Raw genomic sequence first — 24,131 nt, 5'->3', positions numbered from 1 at the left:
GGCTGCTGCATTATATGCTATGGGGTTTCATTATACTCTATGGAAGTTGTACTCTCTGCTATGGGGCTGCTTTATACTGTATGGAGGAGTATCGGGAATGCATTATACTGTATGGAGGACTATGTGAAATGCATTATACTATTTGGAAGAATATATGGAATTCATTATACTACATGAAAGACTATATGGTACATTATACTATGGATAATGCTTTGTACTATATGGGGGAATATGGGGTGGATTATACTATATAGGGTTACATTAATCTCTATGGGGCTGCATTATACTATATGAAGCTGCATTACACTCTATGGGGCTGCATTATTCTGTACGGGACTGTATTATACTTTATGGGGCTGCATTATACTCTATGGGGCTGCAATATACTCTATGATGCTGCAATATACGCCATAGGGCTGCTTTATACAATATGTGGGCGGCATTATACTGTGTGGATGACGATGGGCAATATATTATATTGTATAGAGGACTATGGGGAATGAATACTGTATTGGGTGGCAATAAATAGGGGATGTGTTATACTCTATGGGTGCTGCGTTATACTGTACGGGGTTGTGTTATACTATCTGATGCTGCATTATACTTTATGGAGGCTTATTATACTGTATTAGGCTACATTACATTGTATGGGGCTGCATTACACACTGTGGAGCTGCATTTACTCTATGGGACGCTATGAGGCAGCATTATACGCTATGAGGCAGCATTATACTCTATGGGGGCAACAGTATACTCTTTAGGGCTGCATTATACTCTTTGGGGTGGCATTATATTATCTGATGCTGCATTATACTCCAGGTGGGCTGCTTTATACTTTATGGGGCTGCATTATTCTCTATGGGACTGCATTATACTATATGGGGCAACATTATTCTGTACGGGGCTGAATCATATGCTATGGGACTGCATTGTACACAATGGTGCTGCATTATATGCTATGGGGTTGCATTATACTCTATTGGGCTGCATTATCCTATATGGGACAAAATTATTCTGTATGAGGCTGCTTTGTACTCTATGGGGCTGCATTATATGCTATGTGGCTGCATTATACTTTTTGGGGGCATGGTTATACTTTATGGGGGTTGCGTTACGCTCTATGAGGCTGCATTATACTGTATGGGGCTGCATTATATGCTATGGGACTGCATTATACTATATGGGGGCTGCATTATACTGTATGGGGCTGCAATAAACACTATATGATGTTGCATTATACGCTATGGGGCTGCATTATACATTATAGGACTGCATTATACTATATGGGGCAACATTATACTGTATGGGGCTGCATTTAACACTATTGGGTTGCATTATACTATATAGGGCTGCACTATACGCTATGGGTCTGCATTATATACAGTGGGGATGCATTATTCTGAGGCTGCATTATACTTTATTGGACCGCATTATACTCAGTGGGGAAGCATTATACTGAGGCTGCATTATACTCTATGGGGCTGTATTATACTCTATAGGGCTGCATTATACTGTATGTGACTGCATTATTTGTTTTGGGCTGCATTATATGCATTGGGGCTGCCTTATACTATATGGGGCAACATTATACTGTATAGGGCTGCATTATACACTATGGGGCTGCATTATAGTATATGAGACTGCATTATGAGCTGTGGGATGGCATTATACTGAGGCTACATTATACTCAATGGGGCTGCATTATTTTGTGTGGGGTTGCATTATTCTCTAATGGGCTGCATTAAATTCTGTGGGGCAGCATTATACTCTATGGGGTGGAATTATACTTTATGGGGCTGCATTATAATATGTAGGGGCTGCGTTATACTCCATAGGGGCTGCATTATACTTTATGGGGCTGCATTATATGTTATAGGGCTGCATTATACGCTATGGGGCTGCATTAATCTATATGGGGGCAGGTTTATTCTGTAGTGGCTGCATTATACTCTATGGGGTTGTATTATATTATATGGGGGCTGTATTTTACTCAATGGGGCTAAATTATCTGCTATGGCGCTGCATTATACTGTATGGGGCTGCACTATACTATATGATGCTGCAATATACTCTATGGAGGCTTTATTATAATGTATTGGGCTGCATTATAATATGTAGGGGTTGCGTTATACTCCATGGGGGTTGTATTATACTCTATGGGGCTGCATTATGTGCTATGGGGCTGCATTATAATATTTGGGGGCTGCGTAATACTCTATCGGGCTGCATTATACTCTATAGGGGTTGTATTATATTCTATATTTATTATATTAAAGTGCACTTAACATAAAATAGTCACTTTTCACTAGTAACGAATGGGCACTTGTATTATATTTGGTTTTTATTTATGTACCGTCCCTTGGGCTCACTTATATTCGTTCACCATCTTCCGCTGTATTTCTTCTTCTTTGTGCTGCCATCTGGTAAGGGCGCATGCGTTGTGATCCTGCCCTTGGTCGCCTCCTGCGACGCTCTCACACTGACACGCATAGCTTGGCTTGCGTGTCATTGAGCGTCGGCAGGAAGCGCGTCATGGGGAGGGGGCGGAGTCACACTTGATGCGCCGGTACTACCGATATGTTCAGCAATCACCTCTCTTATATAAGCACGATTACCCCTCACCTTGGCATGCCCCCGGAAGAAGCAGGAGGCAAAACATGCGTCGGGGTGAAGGGACACCATAAGCACAAGGTAATATACGCTCCTACTGCATGGCATGATATTTAGCTTTCACACTGGTCCACTTTAGGTGGTTGTTTCGGGTCACAGATGTCTTTATCAGCATTTCTTACCTTTGTAAGTAAAGGCCACTGCGCTGGTTATGATAACCTTTGCATAGGTTTGTAATGTATTGTTTGGGCACTATATGCTGACCATATTATTTGACCATGTGATGCAATAACCACCCTTTTGTGGACATTACCGTTTGAAATTGGGTCCAGATTGATCTGTTGATTTTTTGTGGGCATTGGTTTATGCAGTAGAGCTACTTCCTAGTATTAATAATATATCATATTGATATATACATATATCCTTGTATGGTGGTGTCCCCTACGGTATTTTTTGCTTTTTTATGATGTTAATTTTAATACTCACTAATAAACATTGGTTTTAATTGTTATTTGGGATCTCTTCTTCTTCTCACATTTAATTATGTGGGATTAGTTGTTATATTTTATATTCTATGGGGACTGTATTATACTCTATGGGGTTGCATTATACTATATGGAGCTGCATTATACTATATGAGGCTGTCTTAATATATTGTAGAGGGCAGCATTATACTCTATGGGGTTGCATTATACTATATGGAGCTGCATTATACTATATGAGGCTGTCTTAATATATTGTACAGGGCAACATTATACTCTATGGGGCTGCATTATACTCTATGGAGACTGCATTTTACTCTATGCAGGCTGCATTATACTGAATAGTCCCTAATGGGCCTGCATTATACTCTATGGGGTTGCATTATAATCTAAGGGGGCAGCATTTTACTCTATCAAGGACTATTGGGAGTGTATTATACTATATGCGGGCTGCATTATATTGTATGGAGGGCAATAGGAAATGCATTATTCTATGTGAAGGACAATGGGGTGCATTATATTATGGAGATTGCATTGTACTATATGGAGGATAATGGGGTAGATTATACTATATTGCCGACTATGAGATGCATTGTATTATATTGAGGACTATGGGACATTTATTATACTATATGGAGAACTATGGGGAGTGCATTATACTATATGGAGGTCTATGAGGAATATATGATACTATATGGAGGAATAGGGGAACATTATACTATGTGGAGGACTATGGGGCACATTATACTATATGTAAGACTAAGGGGTGTGGATTATACTATATGGAGTACTATGGGGTGCATTATACTAAAGGAGCAAAATGCTGCCTATTCATCCAGTGATTGGATTGTTTATGCTGAAACAGAAATCATTGTTTTCAGCAGCACTTCGCCCAGTGTTCACTCAAGATGTGCTGCTAATAACATGATACTGTATGGGGACATATTGATCTACTAGTGATCGTTCTATGCCCATCATTCTTCCTTCGCTGGTGTAAAGAGACCGGGAAACAAGCATTGAACGACTTAAATATTGTCTTTCACGCTTGTCTAAAAAAAGTCAAATGTGATTAATTATAATCTTACAAATATAGTTAATAGTACAGCCACAAAAAATGCAAAGACATTTGTACTAAAAGTGATAACATACTAAGAATTTATTTTTAGAGCTTAACCAAAATACCCTTTTTTATCACTGGACCAATCATATTACAACTTCAATATTGGTATGTTAAAAAACATTTGTATGTTGGCATTCTCCGTTCTATGATGGCAATATTTGAAGGGCAGATAACAGCTCTAGCTCATGGACAGCTGAGTGCAGTGTGGTCAGTCTGATGTCAGAGCATATTTTCACAATATTGTCCCTACTGTTTCTCTGAGGTCCTTACCTTAAACTCTAACTCCATGCCGGTAACATGTTCTCCTGTTTCAATCTGGGCTAGCTTCTGAATATATGTATAGAGATTTCTAGCTGGAACTTCTGTGTTTCCGCATGCCACGGCTTCAAACAAGGCATCGTGAATAAAGCTGTACTGGTCCTCTGTCTGGACCATGTAGTTCCTCTGTGAGCGCATTAACGTCACGTGACCATATATGTCGACGGTTTTCTCATGCTTTATTCTCTCGAGCATTGCATCAATAACAATAAAACAGCCAGTTCGCCCAACTCCAGCACTAGAAGAAAGATTTCCATAAATGCACATACTAAAAGTGGCCATAAATACCTCTTTACAGTGGATACAGAAAGTATTCTTACCCCTTTACATTTTTGGGGGTAAATTTGGTAAATTTTACAAAGTTCATTTTTTCACATTAATGTACAATCTGCACTCCATCTTGACTGAAAAAAAAACAGAAATGTAGAAAATTTTGCAAATTTAATAAAAAAGAAAAACTGAAATATCACACGGTCATAAGTATTCAGACCCTTTGTTCAGACACTCATATTTAAGTCACATGCTGTCCATTTCCTTGTGATCCTCCTTTAGACGGTTCTACTCCTTCATTGGAGTCCAGCTGTGTTTAAACTGATAGGACTTGATTTGGAAAGGCTCACACCTGTCTATATAAGACCTCACGGTGCATGAAAGACCAAACGAGAATCATGAGGTGAAAGAAACTGGCCAAGGAGCTCAGAGACAGAATTATGGCAAGGCACAGATCTGGCCAAGGTTACAACACAATTTCTGCAGTACTCAAGGTTCCTAAGAGCACAGTAGCCTCCATAATCCTTAAATGGAAGACGTTTGGGACCACCAGAATTCTTCCTAGACCTAGCCATCCAGCCAAACTGGCCAATCGTGAAAGAAGAGCATTGGTGAGAGAGGTAAAGGAAAACCCCAAGATCACTGTGACTGAGCTCCAGAGATGCAATAGGGATGTGGGAGAAAGTTCCACAAAGTCAACTATCACTGCAGCCCTCCACCAGTCGGGCCTTTATGGCAGAGTGGCTTGACAGAAGCCACTTGTTAGTGCAAGACATATGAAAGCCCATAAGGACATAGCCATAAGGACGCCCATTCTATGAGAAATAAGATTCTCTGGTCTGATAAGACGAAGATAGACCTTTTTGGTGATAATTCTAAGCGGTATGTGTGGAGAAAACCAGGCACTGCTTATCATCTGCCTAATACAATCCCAACAGTGAAACATGGTGGTGGAAGCATCATGCTATGGGGGTGTTTTTCATCTGCAGGGACAGAATGACTGGTTGTCATTGAAGGAAACATGAATGCAGCCAAGTACAGAGATATCCTGGATGAAAACTTCTTCCAGAGTGCTCTGGACCTCAGACTTGGCCGAAGGTTCACCTTCCAACAAGACAATTACCCTAAACACACAGCTAAAATAACAAAGGAGTGGCTTCAGAAAAGCTCTGTGACCATTCTTGACTGGCCCAGCCAGAGCCCGGACCTAAACCCAATTCAGCATCTCTGGAGAGACCTGAAAATGACTGTCCACCAACGTTCACTATCCAACCTGACAGAACTGGAGAGGATCTGCCAGGAAGAATGGCAGAGGATCCCCAAATCCAGGTGTGAAAAACTTGTATCATTCGCAAGAAGACTCATGATTGTACTAGCTCAAAAGCGTACTTCTACTCAATGCTGAGCAAAGGGTCTGAATACTTATGACCATGTGATATTTCAGTTTTTCTTTTTTAATAAATTTGCAAAAATTACTACATTTCTGTTTTTCTTTCAGTCAAGATGGGGTGCAGAGTGTACATTAATGAGAAAAAAAATCAACTTCTTTGAATTAACCAAATGGCTGCAATGAAACAAAGAGTGAAAAATTTAAAGGGGTAAGAATACTTTTTGTACCCACTGTATAATAAACCATATAACTTGCAATAGTCTAAGATGGGTTAGGGTTATATATAGACCAAATAGTTAATTAATAACATTTCCCATGTGTCTACTTTACATCAGCTTAATTTTTGACACACCACTTTATTTCATTGGGATGTTAGGAGGGTTAAAAGTTTGTAAGCATTTTTTTTTATTTTGAAATTTATTAAATTTATTTTTCTACAGAGCTATTTAGTTTTAAAGTGATTTTGAGTTTATGGGTTTATGAAATCCCGGACAGCACAGGAAGACTCTGTGTGCTGTCCATTTTCTTTTTACATTGCAATGCTAAGCTTACACAAGCAAATGAGAAATTGTCAGTTTTTCATTCAGAAAAAATGAATGATTTTTTGTCCATATAATCATCTGTATATGATCTGAGTGTTCCTTTTATTTTCTGTGCACCCATTCAAATGAATAGATAAGTGTCATTAAGAAAAAGAATGAGACTATAGAATGCTGCGATTTTTTTTCACATATGAGCTAAAACATTGATTAACATTGGTCCATGTGTTGACCAATCCAGTGAAAATCTAAATCTCATTGAGAATCTGTGGCAAGACGTCAACATTGCTTTTCAAAGTTTGTGGGTGTAATGTGAAAAAATCTGGAAAAGTTCAAGGGAATTAATACTTTTTCAAGGCACTGTATATGGGGTCCATCTGGTTTCCGCTTGATTTATCCTTACCTGTCAAATTAATAACAATCAAAAATCCATTTTTTTCTCCCATACACACAAAAGCAAATTACAAAGCTTCTTCTGTTAAAAATTGAGAGCACATGGATTGTACATGGATGGCATTGGTGTGCTGTCCGCAATTTTCATGGACCAATAGATTATGTCTGTAATTTTGTTTTGTGACTCAGATCAAAAACAGACATGTGTCCATGACTTTTACGGATACTGTTTGCAGAAAAATAAAGGGTATGTGTTCTACGTCAAAAACATACAGATGGTTAATTTTGATTGTGAGCCCTAATGGATACTGTGATTATAATGTCTGAAAAGTTCTGCGGAATCTGATGGAGTTATATAAGCAATGCATAATGTGAGACCAGGATTTATATTTATCTAGACAGCTTCTTCTATTAGGGGAGGAGAATGTACGTGGGTGTGGGTCTGTAGGCATGCACTTCATCTGGAACAACCACACACTGCCACAAGAAAAGGGAATTGTGAGAGCAGGACTTATATTTATTTATCCTTACTCCATTTTGGATATTCTGCATGCATCTCCTACTTTCCGAAATGAAGTCTGAGTGCGTGTTTTGAGATAAGGAGTTTTAGAAATGTCTTTGTCGAACGGACTTAGAGAAAATGCAGGAAACAAAACAAAACCAAAGTGAGAGACACGCCTAAATTCTTAAGCTGGGTGTAGACAGTATTACCTTCAGACAATATGAAGTATGTATGCTAGAGATAAACTGAGCCAATTATATTGCTACGATGCATGTCCAAGAAATTCCTATATAAGATGTCATGATGTAATAAAGCGGGTTCAAAGTCGTATATGGCACTCTTGAGTAGGAGAATGAGGTACCCAAGTAGGATATGCAGCCGGTAAGTCACGATGGGAAAAAGAAAAAAAAAACAGCTCTTCCCATAGTGGCACAGCTCACAGCACCTTGTGATCTTTACACAAGTTCCTCCTCCTCCACAGCATTTAGTTCTGATGAAGCTCTTAAATACAGTAAGACCGAAAACATTTAGGCTAGGTTCACATTGCGTTATGGCTGTACGTTAAACGGACTACATTACACCGCGGAATAAACGCGGTGTAACGTAGTCCGTTAACGCCGCCATTGAAAGCAATGTCGAACGCATCGCTAGTGCACGCCCACAATGGGAGTGCGCTAGGCGATGTGCCGTCATTGAGTGACGGACCCGAGACGCGGGCTGCAGCGTTTCCGAGTCCGTCACTGCTAGCGCAGATAAAGCTAGCAGATGCTCCATCTGCGCTAGCGTTGTGCCAAAGTCGGCACTTGCGTTAGCGTAGTCCGTTAGCGTATGCGCTAAACGGACTGCACTAACGCAATGTGAACCTAGCCTTAACAACACTGAATGCAAAATAAAAAGGAACTTTACTTCTCAATGTAATTCTATCTGAGTGTCAAGTTGTTTTCTTTATGTTGTGCTCAATGTATCAGCGTGATTCTTCCGTGCACATATATGGATTTTACTATGTAATTTGGAGCAATCACAATGTCTTAGAATGTCTCCCATTAAGTGGTGACAACAAAACCTGGCGCAACTAACAGGGACACGCAAGTTCAAGGCACCGCTTGATCCAAACATTTTGGTGGCGCCTAGACAACAACCCAGGACAGCTGTGGCACAAGGTACTAAGCTTTATTCTTATGCCACCTGAATTTGTCTCGCTGTCTTGGCCTGGTGTATTTTGGGTAAGTGGGTCCGCAGGTCATTCCAACTGTTCATAGTAAGTGGGTCCATTATTGTTAGACAAAGAGCCGTAATGAGACCTTGTGTATTGTGTTGAGTTCCTGTGTTGTATGTTGTATGGGGAGTGTGGATTTGGCATTTCATTGGTCATCTGTACGTGGGTTTGGATTGTAGTGATTAGTTGATTGCACCCAATGGAGCAGACGTTAGTGATTGTCAGCAGCAGCCTCTTGTATTGCTAAGGGAACCCATATGGTTCTGGCTCCTAGACACAGGGGCCAATCATTTTTGTCTGCTTATACATTTCAGGCATGGATTGACAGAGTAGGAAACCATAGCGAAAGATAAGCATCCCTGCTGGTTTGCCTCTCTGGTCTTGTATTTCTGTTGAAAAACAGAAGATGGGTTAATCTGTTCATTAAAGGGCAGCCTGAGTATGGTAGAAGTGCTGCTGAAGTATTAAAGAAAGAAAAGAAATTTCTGCAGAAAATGAGTAGTTTTTGCTCAGCATTTGGTTGTCCACTGGGTAGCAGGCCTAAGGAGGGTTTCTGGAAGGACATTGAAGGAAAAGAGGATGTTTAAATGATGCTGGCTTGTTAGATCAGGCATAGAGATGGTGAAAAACCTCTAAATGTGTAACTAGAGGTGAGTTTAAGGAAGAAAAACATGGTGATAACTTTTGCATGTTAAAGTATAAAGTATATAACCAAGATGGCGTTGATCCTCCTGTCACTCCCAGTTGGACATGTTGTATATGTAGGAATCAGAAACCAGATTGGGTGGAGACCTATTGTGTATGTGGTGCCCCCAGTCGGCACATAGAAACTGATAAACCTCCTACTCCGAAGACAGGATTTTACCCTTTGTTATTGTCCCACAACCCATTTACACAATGTGGCCCCCCCTTGAACAGTACCCCAAGTGCAATGCCACCCTAAAGTCTCAGCCATAACCCCAATGAATATCATGCCTGCACTGAATGGGACTAACGCCCCTTCAGGGCCTGCTCTACAGCTCCTCCCCTGCACAACCTAAATGGATGCAGCAGTTATACATCAGTCTTTCATTGCCATCAAAGACTCACTAGGACAATTACTTAGTCAAGGTGGGCAGCTTACCTCAACCCCTGCTGCTCCCTTGTGCAGCACTCATCCAGACTTCTGCCACCAGACTTAACACCCAAATCTAGGGGATACTGTGGAGCCCCAGGAGGGTGTGTGGTGTGCATGGAATCCTAGTGAAATGCTTTCCATGATGAGTAGACCCTGAAAAGTTTCCCATGCCATTTGTTTGAAAAGTAGAGAAAAAATAAAAGGGCTTTCTCCTGTTGTTGGTGAGATTTAGAGGACCTGGTGCCAGCAGAGGAAGGGAATATCTTATATCCCCTTGTGGAAAGGGCAATAGGAGCTCCACCTGCAGATGATACTTCACTAGACTTGAGGAAGAAGTCTATGAGAAAACTCACCCAGTGGGGGCAGGCCAGGTTAGCTTCCCAGACAGCCCACCTTCATGATATTCAACAGGCTGCTACAGAGTTAGTAGAAAAATATACCCGCCTCTGGAAAAGATGGCCTTCTTATGAGAACATGTCCGAAGTCCACACCCATTTACTGTCGTATGCCTTTGTTGAACTTTTTAAACTCGTGATTAGAGAGCCACTTATTGTTGCCCCATCCTGAGTACCGGGCTATGCCCCCAACCTTGATACACCAAGTAGTTAAGGGTGTGGAAGCAACAAATGCCCTGAATAACAAGGTAAAAACCCGGTCCAGAGCCCCTCTTATGTCCGACCAGACCAGCTAAGGATGAAGAAACGTCACATGCTATGACTGTGGAAAGCCTGAACACAGAGAAATTGCAGTTTCTCTCTCCTAGACTCAGAAAAGAGCATGATAACCCTTTTTCTACAGCGGGGAGTCAGGGTCTCTTTAAGTCATAAATGCTGTGCAGGTCCTCCTGGATAAGTGGGTTCTAACTTTCTCACTCACTGTTTATGTCCCTCTTGATGTTACGGTCATTCTTTATCAAGCACAACCAAAACATCCCAGTACTGCTGGACATCTCAGAATTCAATGTGCCCTCCTCTTGACTGATAACATCACCTTTCACCTTTGCACTATTCTAAATCCAGCCACCTTGTTGCCTCTGCAGGGGGGAGGGGGTGGTAGTGGTAACCTGGGTGACCTACTAGTTGAGCTACAAGAGAAACATGACTGTTGTGACAGGGTCACTGGCACAGTGTATGAAGGGAGATACGTGTCACTGCGTATACTACAGTCAGTAATGTAGAACCAGATTATTTTTGCCTCCAGCATGCTAAGTGCTGAGAGGGTCAATCTTAAAGTTACAATGGGCTGATTTTATGTGAGCACCCATAGAGTGGGTGGGATGGTGCTCACCACATCCCCTCTTGCAGAGCTGACACCAGCATGTGTACTAGCAGGACCTGCGGTGATGTCATGATCACGTGATCATCACATGGTCCTGGTTAAATACCTGGATATGAGAGACAGTCTGTGTGTGTTGGTAGAGGTAACACTCCCACGTGGCTCCAGGAGAACTGGAGGACATTGCTATGTGTCTGCAGGTGGAACCTGCAGAGCAAGGGCTCTTGTCTTGGTCTATGCTGACTTTAATAAACCAGCAGGTGTTTCACTGTCCAAGTGTTCCTGTGTCTACCCGAAGAAGCAGCTAAGCGTGTCAATCCCTCACACTGTGTACAACTAATGTCCCAAGGGGGGTTTCAGTCATGTTACCAATGTCTCACTAGATAAACCAGACCATGAACTCTTTGTGAGTGGATCAAGGTACGGCGTGGATGGACAGTTTTACACTGGATATGCTTTTGTTTCCCTCCATGAAACCATAAAAGCAGAACCACTGCCCCCACGCATGTTTGCCCATGAAGCTGAACTCTATACCCTAGAAGAAGCCTGCAGAAATGCTAAAGACCTAACTTCCACCATTTATACAGACAGCAGCTATTCTTTCAAGACTATGGATCTATATGGAGAGGTCGATCTTTTCTCACAGCGGCAAGTAAAACTATCAAGAATGATAAATCGGTCCAAAGTTACCATAGTGAAAATCTAAGCCCATGCAAAGGACGACTTAACTACAGCTAAGGGCAACCACCTCGCTAATCAGACAGCAAAATCTGCAGGTTCACAACCAAGACACAACTCTGCTGGGGTGGCAGCTGCACAAGTGACCTTCGCCACGGACCCATATGTGAGCTATGACCGTCTCCGGAAGCTAGAACAACAGGCTGATGTTGAAGAATTGCAAGAGAAGGAAGCTGTGCAGTCAGCAGGGCTGTGGCATGTGGGGGCCAAAGTTTGCCCTCCCCAAGTTCTGTATCCCATGATGGCTCAAGCCAACCATGGCAATACCTACCGATCAAAGATTGCCATGACAGACCGTATCCACCACCATTGGTATGCTCCTGGGTTTAGTGTCACTGCAACCAAATGCGTTGTTCAAGCCTGTCTGACCTTTGTGCTCAATGACTTGGGATGCACCACCAAGACATCTATGAGGCACACACCGAGGGCTTTGTACCTGTTCCAGCGTCTTCAGAAAGACTACATTCAAGATCCCAAGGATGTACTTGTGTGTTGACCTCTTTTTAGGATGGACAGAAGTGTACCCCATGTGTAAAGCCATCACAAAGGGTACAGTGAAGATACTAATCTCAGAAGTCATCTGCAGATACACGGTGTCTGAGACCATAGAGAATGACAGAGGCACCCACTTTACCTGAGAAGTGTTGCAGGAAATAATGTCCACCCTGGGAGTGGAACAGCCCTTTCATGCTGGGTACCAACACAAAGTAGCGGTAGAATAGTGAGATTGAATGAGACCCTGAAACTAAAGATGCAGAAAGCCATGGCTGAAAAGGGCAGTTACACCAGTTTTATTAGGAGGAATGGGCCCAAATTCTGACCAACAGTATGTAAACCTTTGACTTTGCAGTAAGTAATAAAAATGCCTTAAAACATTCTCTCTCTCATTATTCTGGCATTTGGCAAATATTAACCCCTTCATGACAGAGCCCTTTTTCGTTTTTGCGTTTCTGTTTTTCTCTCCCCTTCTTCCCAGAGCCATAACACTTTTTTATTTTTCTGTCAATATGGCTGCCATGTGAGGGCTTGTTTTTGCGGGATGCGTTGTACTTTTGAACGACACCCTTGGTTTTACTATATTGTGTACTCAAAACCGGGAAAAAAATTCCAAGTGCGGTGAAATTGCAAAAAAAGTGCAATTCCACAACTGTTTTTCTGTTTTTGGATTTTTTGTACCATGTTAACCATATGCTAAAACTAACCTGCCATTATGATTCTCCAGGTCATTATGAGTTCATAGACATCAAACATGTCTATGTTCTTTTTTATTTAAGTGGTGAAAAAAAATCTAAAATTTTTTAAAAAAATGCTTCATTTTCTGAGACACGTAGTGTCTCTATTTTTCAGGATCTGGGGCTGGGTGAGGGCATTTTAATGTGTATACGATCTTTTGATCACCCATTATTGCATTTTAATGGCCTATTCTAAACGTGGCCATACCAAATATGCGAATGTTTGAAATTTTTTTATTATTTTATTTTGAATGGGGTTTTTTTTTTTACTTTTTTTGTTTTTACTTTTGGCATGCTTTAATGGTCTCCAAGGGAGACTAGAAGCTGCCATAACCCGATCGCCTCTGCCACATAGGAGTGATGCTCAGATCGCCTGTAGGTAGCAGAATTGCTGACTTGCTATGAGCACCGACCACTGTGCGGAACTAATAGCAATCCGGCAGTGACAACCATAGAGGTCTGCTGGAGACCTCTGGTTGTCATGCCAACCCATCGGTGACCTGCGATCACGTGACAGGGTCACCGATAGCTGGGATTTCCGGCATGCTTGCTGGAAGCGTGCGTTAAATGCCGCTGTCAGAGTTTGACAACAACATTTAATGGGGCGGCACGGCGGCGCAGTGGTTAGCACAGCAGCCTTGCAGCGCTGGAGTCCTGGGTTCAAACCCCACTAAGGACAACATCTGCAAAGAGTTTGTATGTTCTCTCTTTGTTTGCGTGGGTTTCCTCCGGGCACTCCCACATTCCAAAGACATACTGATAGGGAATTTAGATTGTGAGGCAGTGATTATAGTTAACAGCCTCAGGTGGATCACGATTCCACTCACGGCTGTTAGACGCACATGTCAGCTGTTCAAAACAGGGAAAAATGTGGGCTCAGCACCCACATCAAAGGGGGAGGCACGACATGCGCAGTACATGTACGGTGCGTGTCATGAAGGGGTTAATATTATGAAAAACATGAATATGTGTCTTTTTATATAGTGTATGTAAACTTCTGGTTTCGACTGTAAGAGGCAAGACAAAGACAGACAAACTAAGTAACAGTCATAGGTCTTTCCATCATCTCATAAAAAATCCAAGAAAATATGAATGGGTAGAAAAGAGGCACATCCACATGTTTCTTCTACCATAATCAAGGTCTATAGGCCACGTGGAACTGCTAGTAAGTGCACACTGATAAGAAGATGCCTCTTACTCAAAAGATGAAGAAATACCCAGGCTGGAGTCAGGCTGAGAGAATACCCCCGCTTTCTCTATTCCAGTGTAGAGAGTATAGGGGTAAAGTGCTAGTTCTTTTATGATAGTGGTATCCCTGGGAATCACCTGCCGAACAATATTACTGTAATAATGGCTTTCAGCAATGGATTAATCAACTAAACATCAACACTCTTTTTACTGTGTGAACTGCATTTATAATGGAAGTAAAAAAGTGTGGGATGATTGCATTGAGCGGGTGTGACAATGGGGATCCATAGACACACACACATTTACAGGAATGGCTGCATTTAATACTTCATTACCACTAGATTTTCTCTGATAAAATCAGCCATTTGTTGGGGGTTTTAGAAACCCATTATAATCATTCCATCACCATAGTAGTTTCAACGTGAAAAGGGGTCTACAGTATATTAAATTGATGAGGGCTAGACTCTCAACATTCCAGCATCTTAAGAGCCAGGTTGGTCTTGCGAGTGCCATGTCACCATCACTACTTATCACGCATACCTTTGTACTTTTAGGTTTATGTGTAGCAAAGTTTTTAGTCCTTCTGCTATCTCTTGCATTACCTATCATGTTATGGGGATAGCGACGAAAGGGGCATGTACACTACAAGATAATTATGAACAAGCATTTGTTATCAATACTTATTTCACGATTATCTTGCCCCATAAACCGTCTGCTGATCACCCGATGAACGAACGTTTTGCTCGTTCATGGGGTGAAGTGATCTTTTATGCAGCATAAAGGATCATCTTTCTCGCGTTGTTCTGTGTAATCAGGACTCACATTGTTGAGAACTATGGCAGCCTATGTGCACTGAACGACATACTATAGAAAGATCACTCTATAGTGCACATCATTTGCTTTGGTCTGTCTTTGTAAACAGGCTAGTAAATGACAGCCGATCAGTAAAAGTTTAGCAATAAGCAGTTGTGTTGTGTCGGCAGTCGGTAAATGTAAGCAGACCCCAAAAATAAATCTCATTTGTGTACGGAGGATGGAGAAGGATGTAAATGGAGAAATAACTGGTTTAATAATCTATATTGCTTGAGGTCTCTGACTTTATAGTGATTTTAAAGTACTGACTGGAGTTTAGCTAAAAGTGATCATCATACTTGCTATGAGTATTTGTGGATATTAGAATCACAGTTGTCTTAAGATTCTTGTAAAACATTGCCTATACCTGCAGTGTACAACAATAGGTCCAGCATCAGGAGGGTTACAAGTCTTTACTCTTCTGAGGAATGCCAGGAATGGAGTTGGGTACTCAGGGACTCCATGATCTGGCCAGGCAGTAAACTGGAATTGCCGTACTTCTCTCTTCTCACTGGAACCATTCTGTAACCAGAGACTAGACAATGAGACTGAAGGATAGTCAGAGAAATATGACAGAACAACGGCACATCCTGACCTGAAACATGTCACACAAGTCAATGAAGGAACATGCTAACGGCTGAGACGTATTCATCCTTATAGTTTAAACTGACAGAAATAGCCACAGTCTGACTAATATATGCTCAAAAGTCCTTGTGAAGCAAATTCTGTGGATTTCTCTTTATTTTCTCTACAGTCCATTGTGTAACTTACCTTATGTAGAGAAAATGTCCGCACACAGAAAGTCGCTAGTTCAATTGTATCTAGGAGTGTCACTTGTATCATTCCATAGGTATCTGCACCTCTACTAGGCCAATACTGGTCACATTTCACCTGTCGGCAAAAAATACATTTATGACATTCACTATTCAGAGAAATGGTGTTCCAATTTACTGAAATAAAAATAAAGCAGCAGTTTTCTAATGCAATACCTTCTTCGACTTTATTCCTGGACATTACCATTAGATGTGTTGTATTATTATTATTATTATTATTTATTATTATAGCGCCATTTATTCCATGGCGCTTTACATGTGAGGAGGGGTATACATAATAAAAACAAGTACAGTAATCTTAAACAATACAAGTCACAATGGTACAGGAGGAGAGAGGACCCTGCCCGCGAGGGCTCACAATCTACAAATTGTATCTTACAATATACTAGTCTAACTATGCAACCTGTCATACTCTCCCACCGTCATTGTTTTCCTGTCATGTTTATATGTACTTCTTACAAAATAAAAAAAATGGTTTGAAAAAAAAAGCAGACAGATACAGGGTTTTATTCACACAGGTATTTTGTTCAGGTTTGCTTATGACAGTGGAAATCTTAAATAAAAAGCATCTCTAATAGGGCTAAGTGCACCCTATTTTTGCAGCCATTTTTAGCTACACATCTGCCGACAGTGGCTACTGTCAGAATGGAGGCATCTGTCGAAGTTTATACCACATGATATAAGATTCTTTGCACTGGCCCTCTGTTTAAGGGCTCATTCTCACTTGCAATGAAATCGGAAGAATGCAATCCAATTAAAAATCAGATTGGACTCGGACCAAAGTTATTCTATCATTGCGTGTTCATCTGCAATTTTTTCCAGCTCAGATTAGATCACGAGCAGACTGGAAAAAATTTGCAGCATGCTGCGATTGTAATCCGAAATCAGATCGCTTTCAGCAATAGAAGTCAATGGGTGTGAGAAAAAAAAAATCACACAGCACTCGCACCATGCAAGTAGAATCAAGCGACTGACCCAACTCAGAAGACCGGACTAGGCGAAGGAAGAAAGAGGGGAAAGGATATATTGGTGGGCTCTGTTATCACCCTGGTCCGACTATGCGTTCCAGTGACATGATACAACGCATTGCGGAAACCGGAAGTGTACGAAGGTTTGTTTGCAAGGCGCGCTTATAAGGCCGAATGGCATTACATTAACCACGTGCAACAACAGCATCCGATGCTTGGTATGAGCTTGCTGGCCCAAAATATCCCCTGAAAAGCATGGCGAAACGCGTAGGGAGTGAGGGATTAAGAGTCCACCGCTATATTTGGATTTGAAAGTCATGGTTGGGACAATATCCATGTGGGTGAGATCTTTCCATTTGCGTAAAATACCGATTATGTCGAATGTGTCAGCTACATGATAGCTTATATGCGAAGATCTGTGTCTTGCGAAGGAGCACTAAGATTATGGGTGCCTTCTGTTATTAATGATACCATCTGGGGACTGACGGTTCGCTGATTTTGTTGACCTCTGAAAACCTGTCATGTACTAATTTTTGTGTATATATGGTTTCAGGAATAAGTCCTGTGTGGTTTCTATCCTTACCGGGTAACTATTAATAAGGTAATGGACAAGGTCACATCTACTATGACAGCATGGTGTTGCAGTTATATTGCTTTGATATTATTAAGGTTTAGGTAGTGGGTGTTTTGACAATTTGAGGATGCACTGACTGTACATGATTAATATTTTGGGACTGCTGAAACATTTTTCTGTGATTGGCAGTTAACCGCTATACATGTTCTATGCCATACTAATAGAGGGCAGTTACGTAGTATGGCATATGATTTAATAGCGGTCCCATTTTCAGGGTAATCCTAGATCAGGATACTCTTTGTAGTCAGGTGCATCTATATGTATATAGTGTTGTTTGTCCTTTGCACTTTGTTCAATTTTGAGTTGTGGTACTCTGAGTGAGTTTTCAGTATATATAATTAAAGGTTACATTTTATCCAATACTCTACATGATCCGGTCATCAGCCCATGTGTTTAAGTGCAATTGTCAAGTATCAAGTGCACTTATCATGTGCATGGAGGGTGTGGAGACAGATGAATAGTAAGGTGCAGATTCAGAATAATATTTGGAAGGAGGGAACAGGGCAAAGTTAGTTTACTGAGTAGTTGATGTGGTAGGCTTGTTTGAAGAGATGGGTTTTTAAAGCGCGCTTGAATAGGTCGGGGCTAGGTATCAGTCTGATCGTCTGGGGAAGTGCATTCCAGAGAGCTGGCGCAGCACAAGAGAAGTCTTGGAGACGGAAGTGCGAGGTTCGGATTATGGGGATGTTAGTCTTAGGTCATTTGTAGAACGGAGGGCACGCGTAGGGCGATAGACAGAGATGAGAGAGGAGATATAAGGCGGTGCAGAACTGTGGAGAGCTTTGTGGGTGAGAGAGATGAGTTTATACTGGACCCTGTAGCGAATGGGTAGCCAGTGTAATGACTGGCACAAGATGGAGGCATCGGTGAAGCGGCTGGACAGAAATATGACCCTGGCTGCCGCATTCAAGATGGATTGGAGAGGAGAAAGTTTGGTAAGAGGGAGACCGATCAGAAGAGAGTTGCAGTAGTCCAGACGAGAATGAATAAGAGCGAGAGTAAGAGTCTTAGCAGTTTCAAAGGTGAGAAAAGGTCAGATTCTGGAGATGTTTTTAAGATGCAGGTGACAGGAGCGAGTGAGTGATCGGATATAGGGAGTAAAGGAGAGTTCGGTGTTGAATATGATCCCAAGGCAGTGGGCATGCTGCTTGGGAGTTATGGTTGAACCCTCCAGGGTAATTTCGATGTTGGGTAGAGTGAGGTTAGTAGAAGGGAGAAACACAAGTAGTTCTGTTTTGGAGAGATTTAGTTTCAGATAGAGGGAGGAAATGATGTTAGAGACAGCAGACAGACAATCCTTGGTATTTTGAATTGGGGTAGGGGTGATGTCAGGGGAAGAAGTGTATAATTGGGTGTCGCCAGCATAGAGATATTACTGGAACTCAAATCTGCTGATTGTTTGTCCAATAGGGGCTGTGTATAGAGAGAAGAGGAGGGGGCCTATGACTGAGCCCTGCGGAACCCCAATAGTAGGGGGACGAGGAGAGGAAGAGGAGCCGGCAAAAGATACAGTGAAGGAGCGGTCAGAGAGGTAGGAGGAGAACCAGGAGAGGGCTGTGTCCTTGAGGCCTATAGAGAGGAGCATAGTGAGGGGGAGCTGGTGATCCACAGTGTCGAATGCTGCGGAGAGATCCAGGAGAATCAGCAGGGAGCAATGACCTTTGGATTTAGCTGTTATTAGATCATTAGAGACTTTAGTGAGGGCAGTTTCAGTGGAGTGTAAAGAACGGAAACCAGATTGTGAGGGGTCGAGAAGAGAGTTATCCGAGAGATAGCGGATTAGACGGGAGTCGACCAGGCGTTCCAGGAGTTTAGAGATGAAGGAAAGGTTAGAGACAGGTCTGTAGTTAGCAGTGCAGTTCTGGTCCAGGGATGGCTTTTTAAGTAAAGGGGTTATGATTACATGTTTAAATGAGGAGGGAAAGATACCTGAAGAAAGAGAGATGTTAAATATTTTAGTCAGGTGAGTAGTGACCACTGGTGAGAGAAACCGCAGGAGATGTGAAGGAATCGGGTCACTGTTGGAGGTTGTAGGCCGAGCAGAAGCGAGGAGCTTGGAAACTTCTTCTGAAACAGGCTCAAAGATGTCTAGTGAGCTTGGGCTGAGATATCCTGATGGATGTGGTTAATTTTTTCTAGGAAATAAGTAGCCAGATCCTCACCGCTGAGATTGGTGATGGGGGCCTGTACTTTATGCTTCAGGAGGGAGTTTAAGGTTTAAAAAAGTCGTTTTGGGTTGTTGGATAGTGAGGTGATGAGGGTGGTGAAGTAGGATTGTTTGGCCAGATGAAGGGCAGAGTTATAGGTTTTGAGCATGATGAGAGAGATTTTCTCCATTGCCCCTCTGCACACCTTGAGCAACGCTGAAGAAAGTGTTTGCATAGTGTGCCAGGGCTGCCGTTGTCTGTGTCGGGTCTTTCTGCGCATAGAAGGTGCTGCTTCATCTGGGGCATTCTTCAGTGTATTATTGAAGTGTGACAATGCTAAGTCTGGACAGAAGAGGGAGGAGATGGGGCTAAAGATGTGTGGAGATTGTCCATAAGCTCCTGGGTATTAATGGTACATGTATTCCGATAAGTGTGGTAAGTGGGGGTGTCCCGGGTGGGGAGACAATTCTTGACAGAGAAGGAAATAAGGTTGTTGTCCGAGAGCGGGAGAGGGGAGTTAGTAAAGTCGTGCAGAGAGCCGGGACGGGAGAAAACCAGGTCCCGAGTATTCCCATCCTCATGCGTACGAGAATTAGTAAACTGTGAGAGGCCAAATGAAGAAGTTAGAGAAATAATATGAGAGGCAGATTGGGAGAGGGGATCATTGATGGGGATGTTAAAGTCTCCCATGATGAGGGCGGGGATGTCACAGGGTAGAAAGTGAGTAAGCCAGGTGGCAAAGTGGTCTAGAAACTGTCAGGAGGAGCCTGGAGGGTGATAAACAACAGCCACTCACAAGGAGGAGGGCTTAAAGAGTCTGACGACGTGGACTTCGAAGGAAGGAAATGTAAGTGAGGTAACTGGGGGGATGACCTGGAAAGCACATTGTGATGAAAGGAGCAAACACCTCCACCATGTCTGATCACCTCTTGGCAGGGTTTGAGAATCCGATATGGTTTCAAGTTTACTTATACATGAGATTCCATCAGAAGCTCATGCTCAATGATCTTTGTACAACCTGGTAGTTCTGAGAACAGGCCTCTGTTCTGATGTAGCAACTCTCAGCGCTGTTGCTTTTGGGCACGTGACATCGTTTCTTCCACCTTAACCTCTTCCATGTCAGCTTCAGGCTTAGCCACTAAACACAGAGTTTCCACAGTTTCCCTATCTTGCCAAGGCTTAATCAGGTTGACGTGGTACACCTGATAAGGCTTCCTTCTCCCAGGTTGGTGGACTTTATAGTTGACATCTCCAACCTTGTCAACTATTTCATAGGGGCCATGCTACTTGGCCAGGAATTTCTTCTCCACCATAGGTACCAGCACCAGTACTCGATCCCCAGGATTGAAGTGTCTCACTCTTGCTGATCTATTGTACATCCTCGACTGTGCCTCTTGTGTTTGAGGAGGTGTTCTCTCACGATGGGCATCACCTTGGCAATCCTCTCTTACATCTGGGCCACATGCTTGGTTACACTCCAGTATGGTGTAGACTCCGCCTCCCATGTCTGCTTTGCTATGTCCAGGAGCCCACGGGGGTGTTGGCCATAAGTAGTTTAAAAGGGAAGAATCCAGTAGAGGCCTGGGAGACTTCTCTGATAGAGAATAGAAGGTGTTATGATCCGGTGGTAGGATCACCAAACTGACCTGATAGGTAAACCTGAATAGTAGGACAAGCTCCGGGAATGTGGAACTATACCGACCGCAATCCTGATCCTATCCACAAACACTAAAGGCAGCCGTGGAGCGTTACCTAAAAACCTAGACGCCTCTTCACAGCCTGAGAAACTAGCTACCCCTAGAGAGAAAGCAAAGCCTCACTTGCCTCAGAGAAATAACCCCAAAGTTTAGACAGCCCCCCACAAATAATAACGGTGAGTTAAGGGGAAAATACAAACGTAGAAATGAAAAACAGGTTTAAGCAAATGAGGCCCGCTAACACTAAATAGACAGAAGATAGCAGGGATCTGTGCGGTCGGTACAAAAACTATCAAAAACTATCCACGCAGAAAGTACAAGAACCCCCACACCAACTCACGATGTGAGGGGTGCACTTCTGCTCCCCAGAGCTACCAGCAAGCGAAAAATCACATATAAGCAAGCTGGACTGAACATATCATATACTGAGAAACATATTCAAGGAAACAATGAGCAAAAAGAACTAGCAAGACTTAGCTTCTCAGAAATAGACAGGTCACCAGGAAAATCCAGGAGAGGTCAGAACCAGTACTGAATACAACGACAGCAGGCAACAAGCAAAGGTCCAGGTGTAGTTAAATAGGAACCAGCATAGCAGGAAATGAGGCAGCTGAGCCCAGCTCCAGACCCGCAGTATCGCTAAAGGCCACCAGAGGGAACCCAGACGGAATTCACAACAGTACTCCCCCCTTCAGGAGGGGTCACCGAACCCTCACCAGAGCCCCCAGGCCGATCAGGACGAGCCGAATGAAAGGCACGAACCAAATCGGCCGCATGGACATCAGAGGCGACAACCCAGGAATTATCCTCCTGACCATAGCCCTTCCATTTAACTAAGTACTGAAGCTTCCGTCTCGAAACACGAGAATCCAAGATCTTCTCAACCACATACTCTAATTCTCCCTCGACCAAGACCGGAGCAGGAGGGTCAACAGAAGGAACCACAGGCACCACATATCTCCGCAACAATGACCTATGGAACACATTGTGAATGGCAAATGATGCTGGGAGGCCCAAACAAAATGACACAGGGTTGAGGATTTCCAAAATCTTATAAGGACCGATGAAACGAGGCTTGAACTTAGGAGAGGAAACCTTCATCGGAACATAACGAGACAACCATACCAAATCCCCCACACGAAGTCGGGGACCCACACAGCGACGGCGGTTAGCAAAGCGCTGAGCCTTCTCTTGTGACAACGTTAAATTGTCCACCACATGGTTCCAAATCTGCTGCAACCTATCCACCACAGAATCCACCCCACGACAGTCAGAAGGCTCAACCTGACCTGAGGAAAAACGAGGATGAAAACCAGAATTGCAATAAAAAGGCAAAACCAAAGTAGCAGAACTAGCCCGATTATTGAGGGCGAACTCAGCCAATGGCAAAAAAGTCACCCAATCATCCTGATCCGCAGAAACAAAACATCTCAGATAAGTCTCCAAGGTCTGATTAGTTCGTTCGGTTTGGCCATTCGTCTGAGGATGGAAGGCCGATGAAAAAGATAATTCAATGCCCATCTTAGCACAAAATGACCGCCAAAATCTGGACACAAACTGGGATCCTCTGTCAGACACAATATTCTCAGGAATACCATGCAAACGAACCACATTCTGAAAAAACAGTGGAACCAAATCGGAGGAGGAAGGCAGCTTAGGCAAGGGCACCAAATGGACCATTTTAGAAAAACGATCACAAACCACCCAGATAACAGACATCTTCTGAGAGACTGGAAGATCCGAAATAAAATCCATGGAAATATGCGTCCAGGGCCTCTTCGGGACAGGTAAAGGCAAAAGCAGTCCACTGGCACGAGAACAGCAGGGCTTCGCCCGAGCACAAATCCCACAGGACTGCACAAAGGAACGCACAACCTGCGACAAGGAAGGCCACCAAAAGGACCTAGCCACCAAATCCCTGGTACCAAAAATCCCAGGATGACCCGCCAACACCGAAGAATGAACCTCGGAAATGACTCTACTGGTCCATCTATCCGGGACAAACAGTCTCTCCGGTGGACAACGGTCAGGTCTATTGGCCTGAAATTCCTGCAGTACCGTAAATCAGGGGAGATGGCAGACAAAATCACCCCCTCTCTGAGGACACCAGCCGGTTCAGAAACTCCCAGAGAGTTAGGCACAAAGCTCCTAGAAAGAGCATCAGCCTTCACGTTCTTCGAACCCGGAAAGTATGAAACCACGAAATCGAAACGGGAGAAAAACAGCGACCATCGAGCCTGTCTAGGATTTAGCCGTTTAGCAGACTCGAGATAAGTCAAATTCTTGTGATCCGTCAAGACCACCACACGATGTTTGGCTCCCTCTAGCCAATGTCGCCACTCCTCAAATGCCCATTTCATTGCCAACAACTGCCGATTACCAACATCATAATTCCGCTCGGCAGGCGAAAACTTTCTTGAAAAGAAAGCACATGGCCTCATCACAGAGCCATCAGAGCTTCTCTGTGACAAGACAGCCCCAGCTCCAATCTCAGAAGCATCAACCTCGACCTGGAAGGGCAGAGAGACATCCGGCTGACGCAAGACAGGAGCCGAAGAGAACCGACGTTTGAGCTCCTGAAAGGCCTCCACGGCCGCAGGAGACCAATTC

General features: G+C 43.0%; 1 protein-coding gene across 10 annotated transcripts in view; it reads right to left on the bottom strand.

Annotated features, from left to right (window-relative positions):
• PTPRS (protein tyrosine phosphatase receptor type S) overlaps nt 1-24,131 on the bottom strand; it is a 721,726-nt gene that overhangs the window by 13,932 nt on the left and 683,663 nt on the right. For all 10 annotated transcript variants that reach the window (XM_077253515.1, XM_077253581.1, XM_077253506.1 and 7 more), the window contains 3 exons: nt 16,014-16,133; nt 15,610-15,764; nt 4,483-4,768 (listed from right to left, as the gene is read on the bottom strand). In XM_077253515.1, coding sequence (XP_077109630.1) covers nt 4,483-4,768; nt 15,610-15,764; nt 16,014-16,133 — 561 coding nt within the window. The remainder of the gene's footprint in view (nt 1-4,482; nt 4,769-15,609; nt 15,765-16,013; nt 16,134-24,131) is intronic.

The sequence above is a fragment of the Ranitomeya variabilis genome, chromosome 1 (genome assembly GCF_051348905.1).
Source record: "Ranitomeya variabilis isolate aRanVar5 chromosome 1, aRanVar5.hap1, whole genome shotgun sequence".
Lineage (NCBI taxonomy): Eukaryota > Metazoa > Chordata > Amphibia > Anura > Dendrobatidae > Ranitomeya > Ranitomeya variabilis.
Note: the sequence above shows the minus strand (reverse complement) of the source record. Positions and strands in the feature narration are given on the sequence as shown.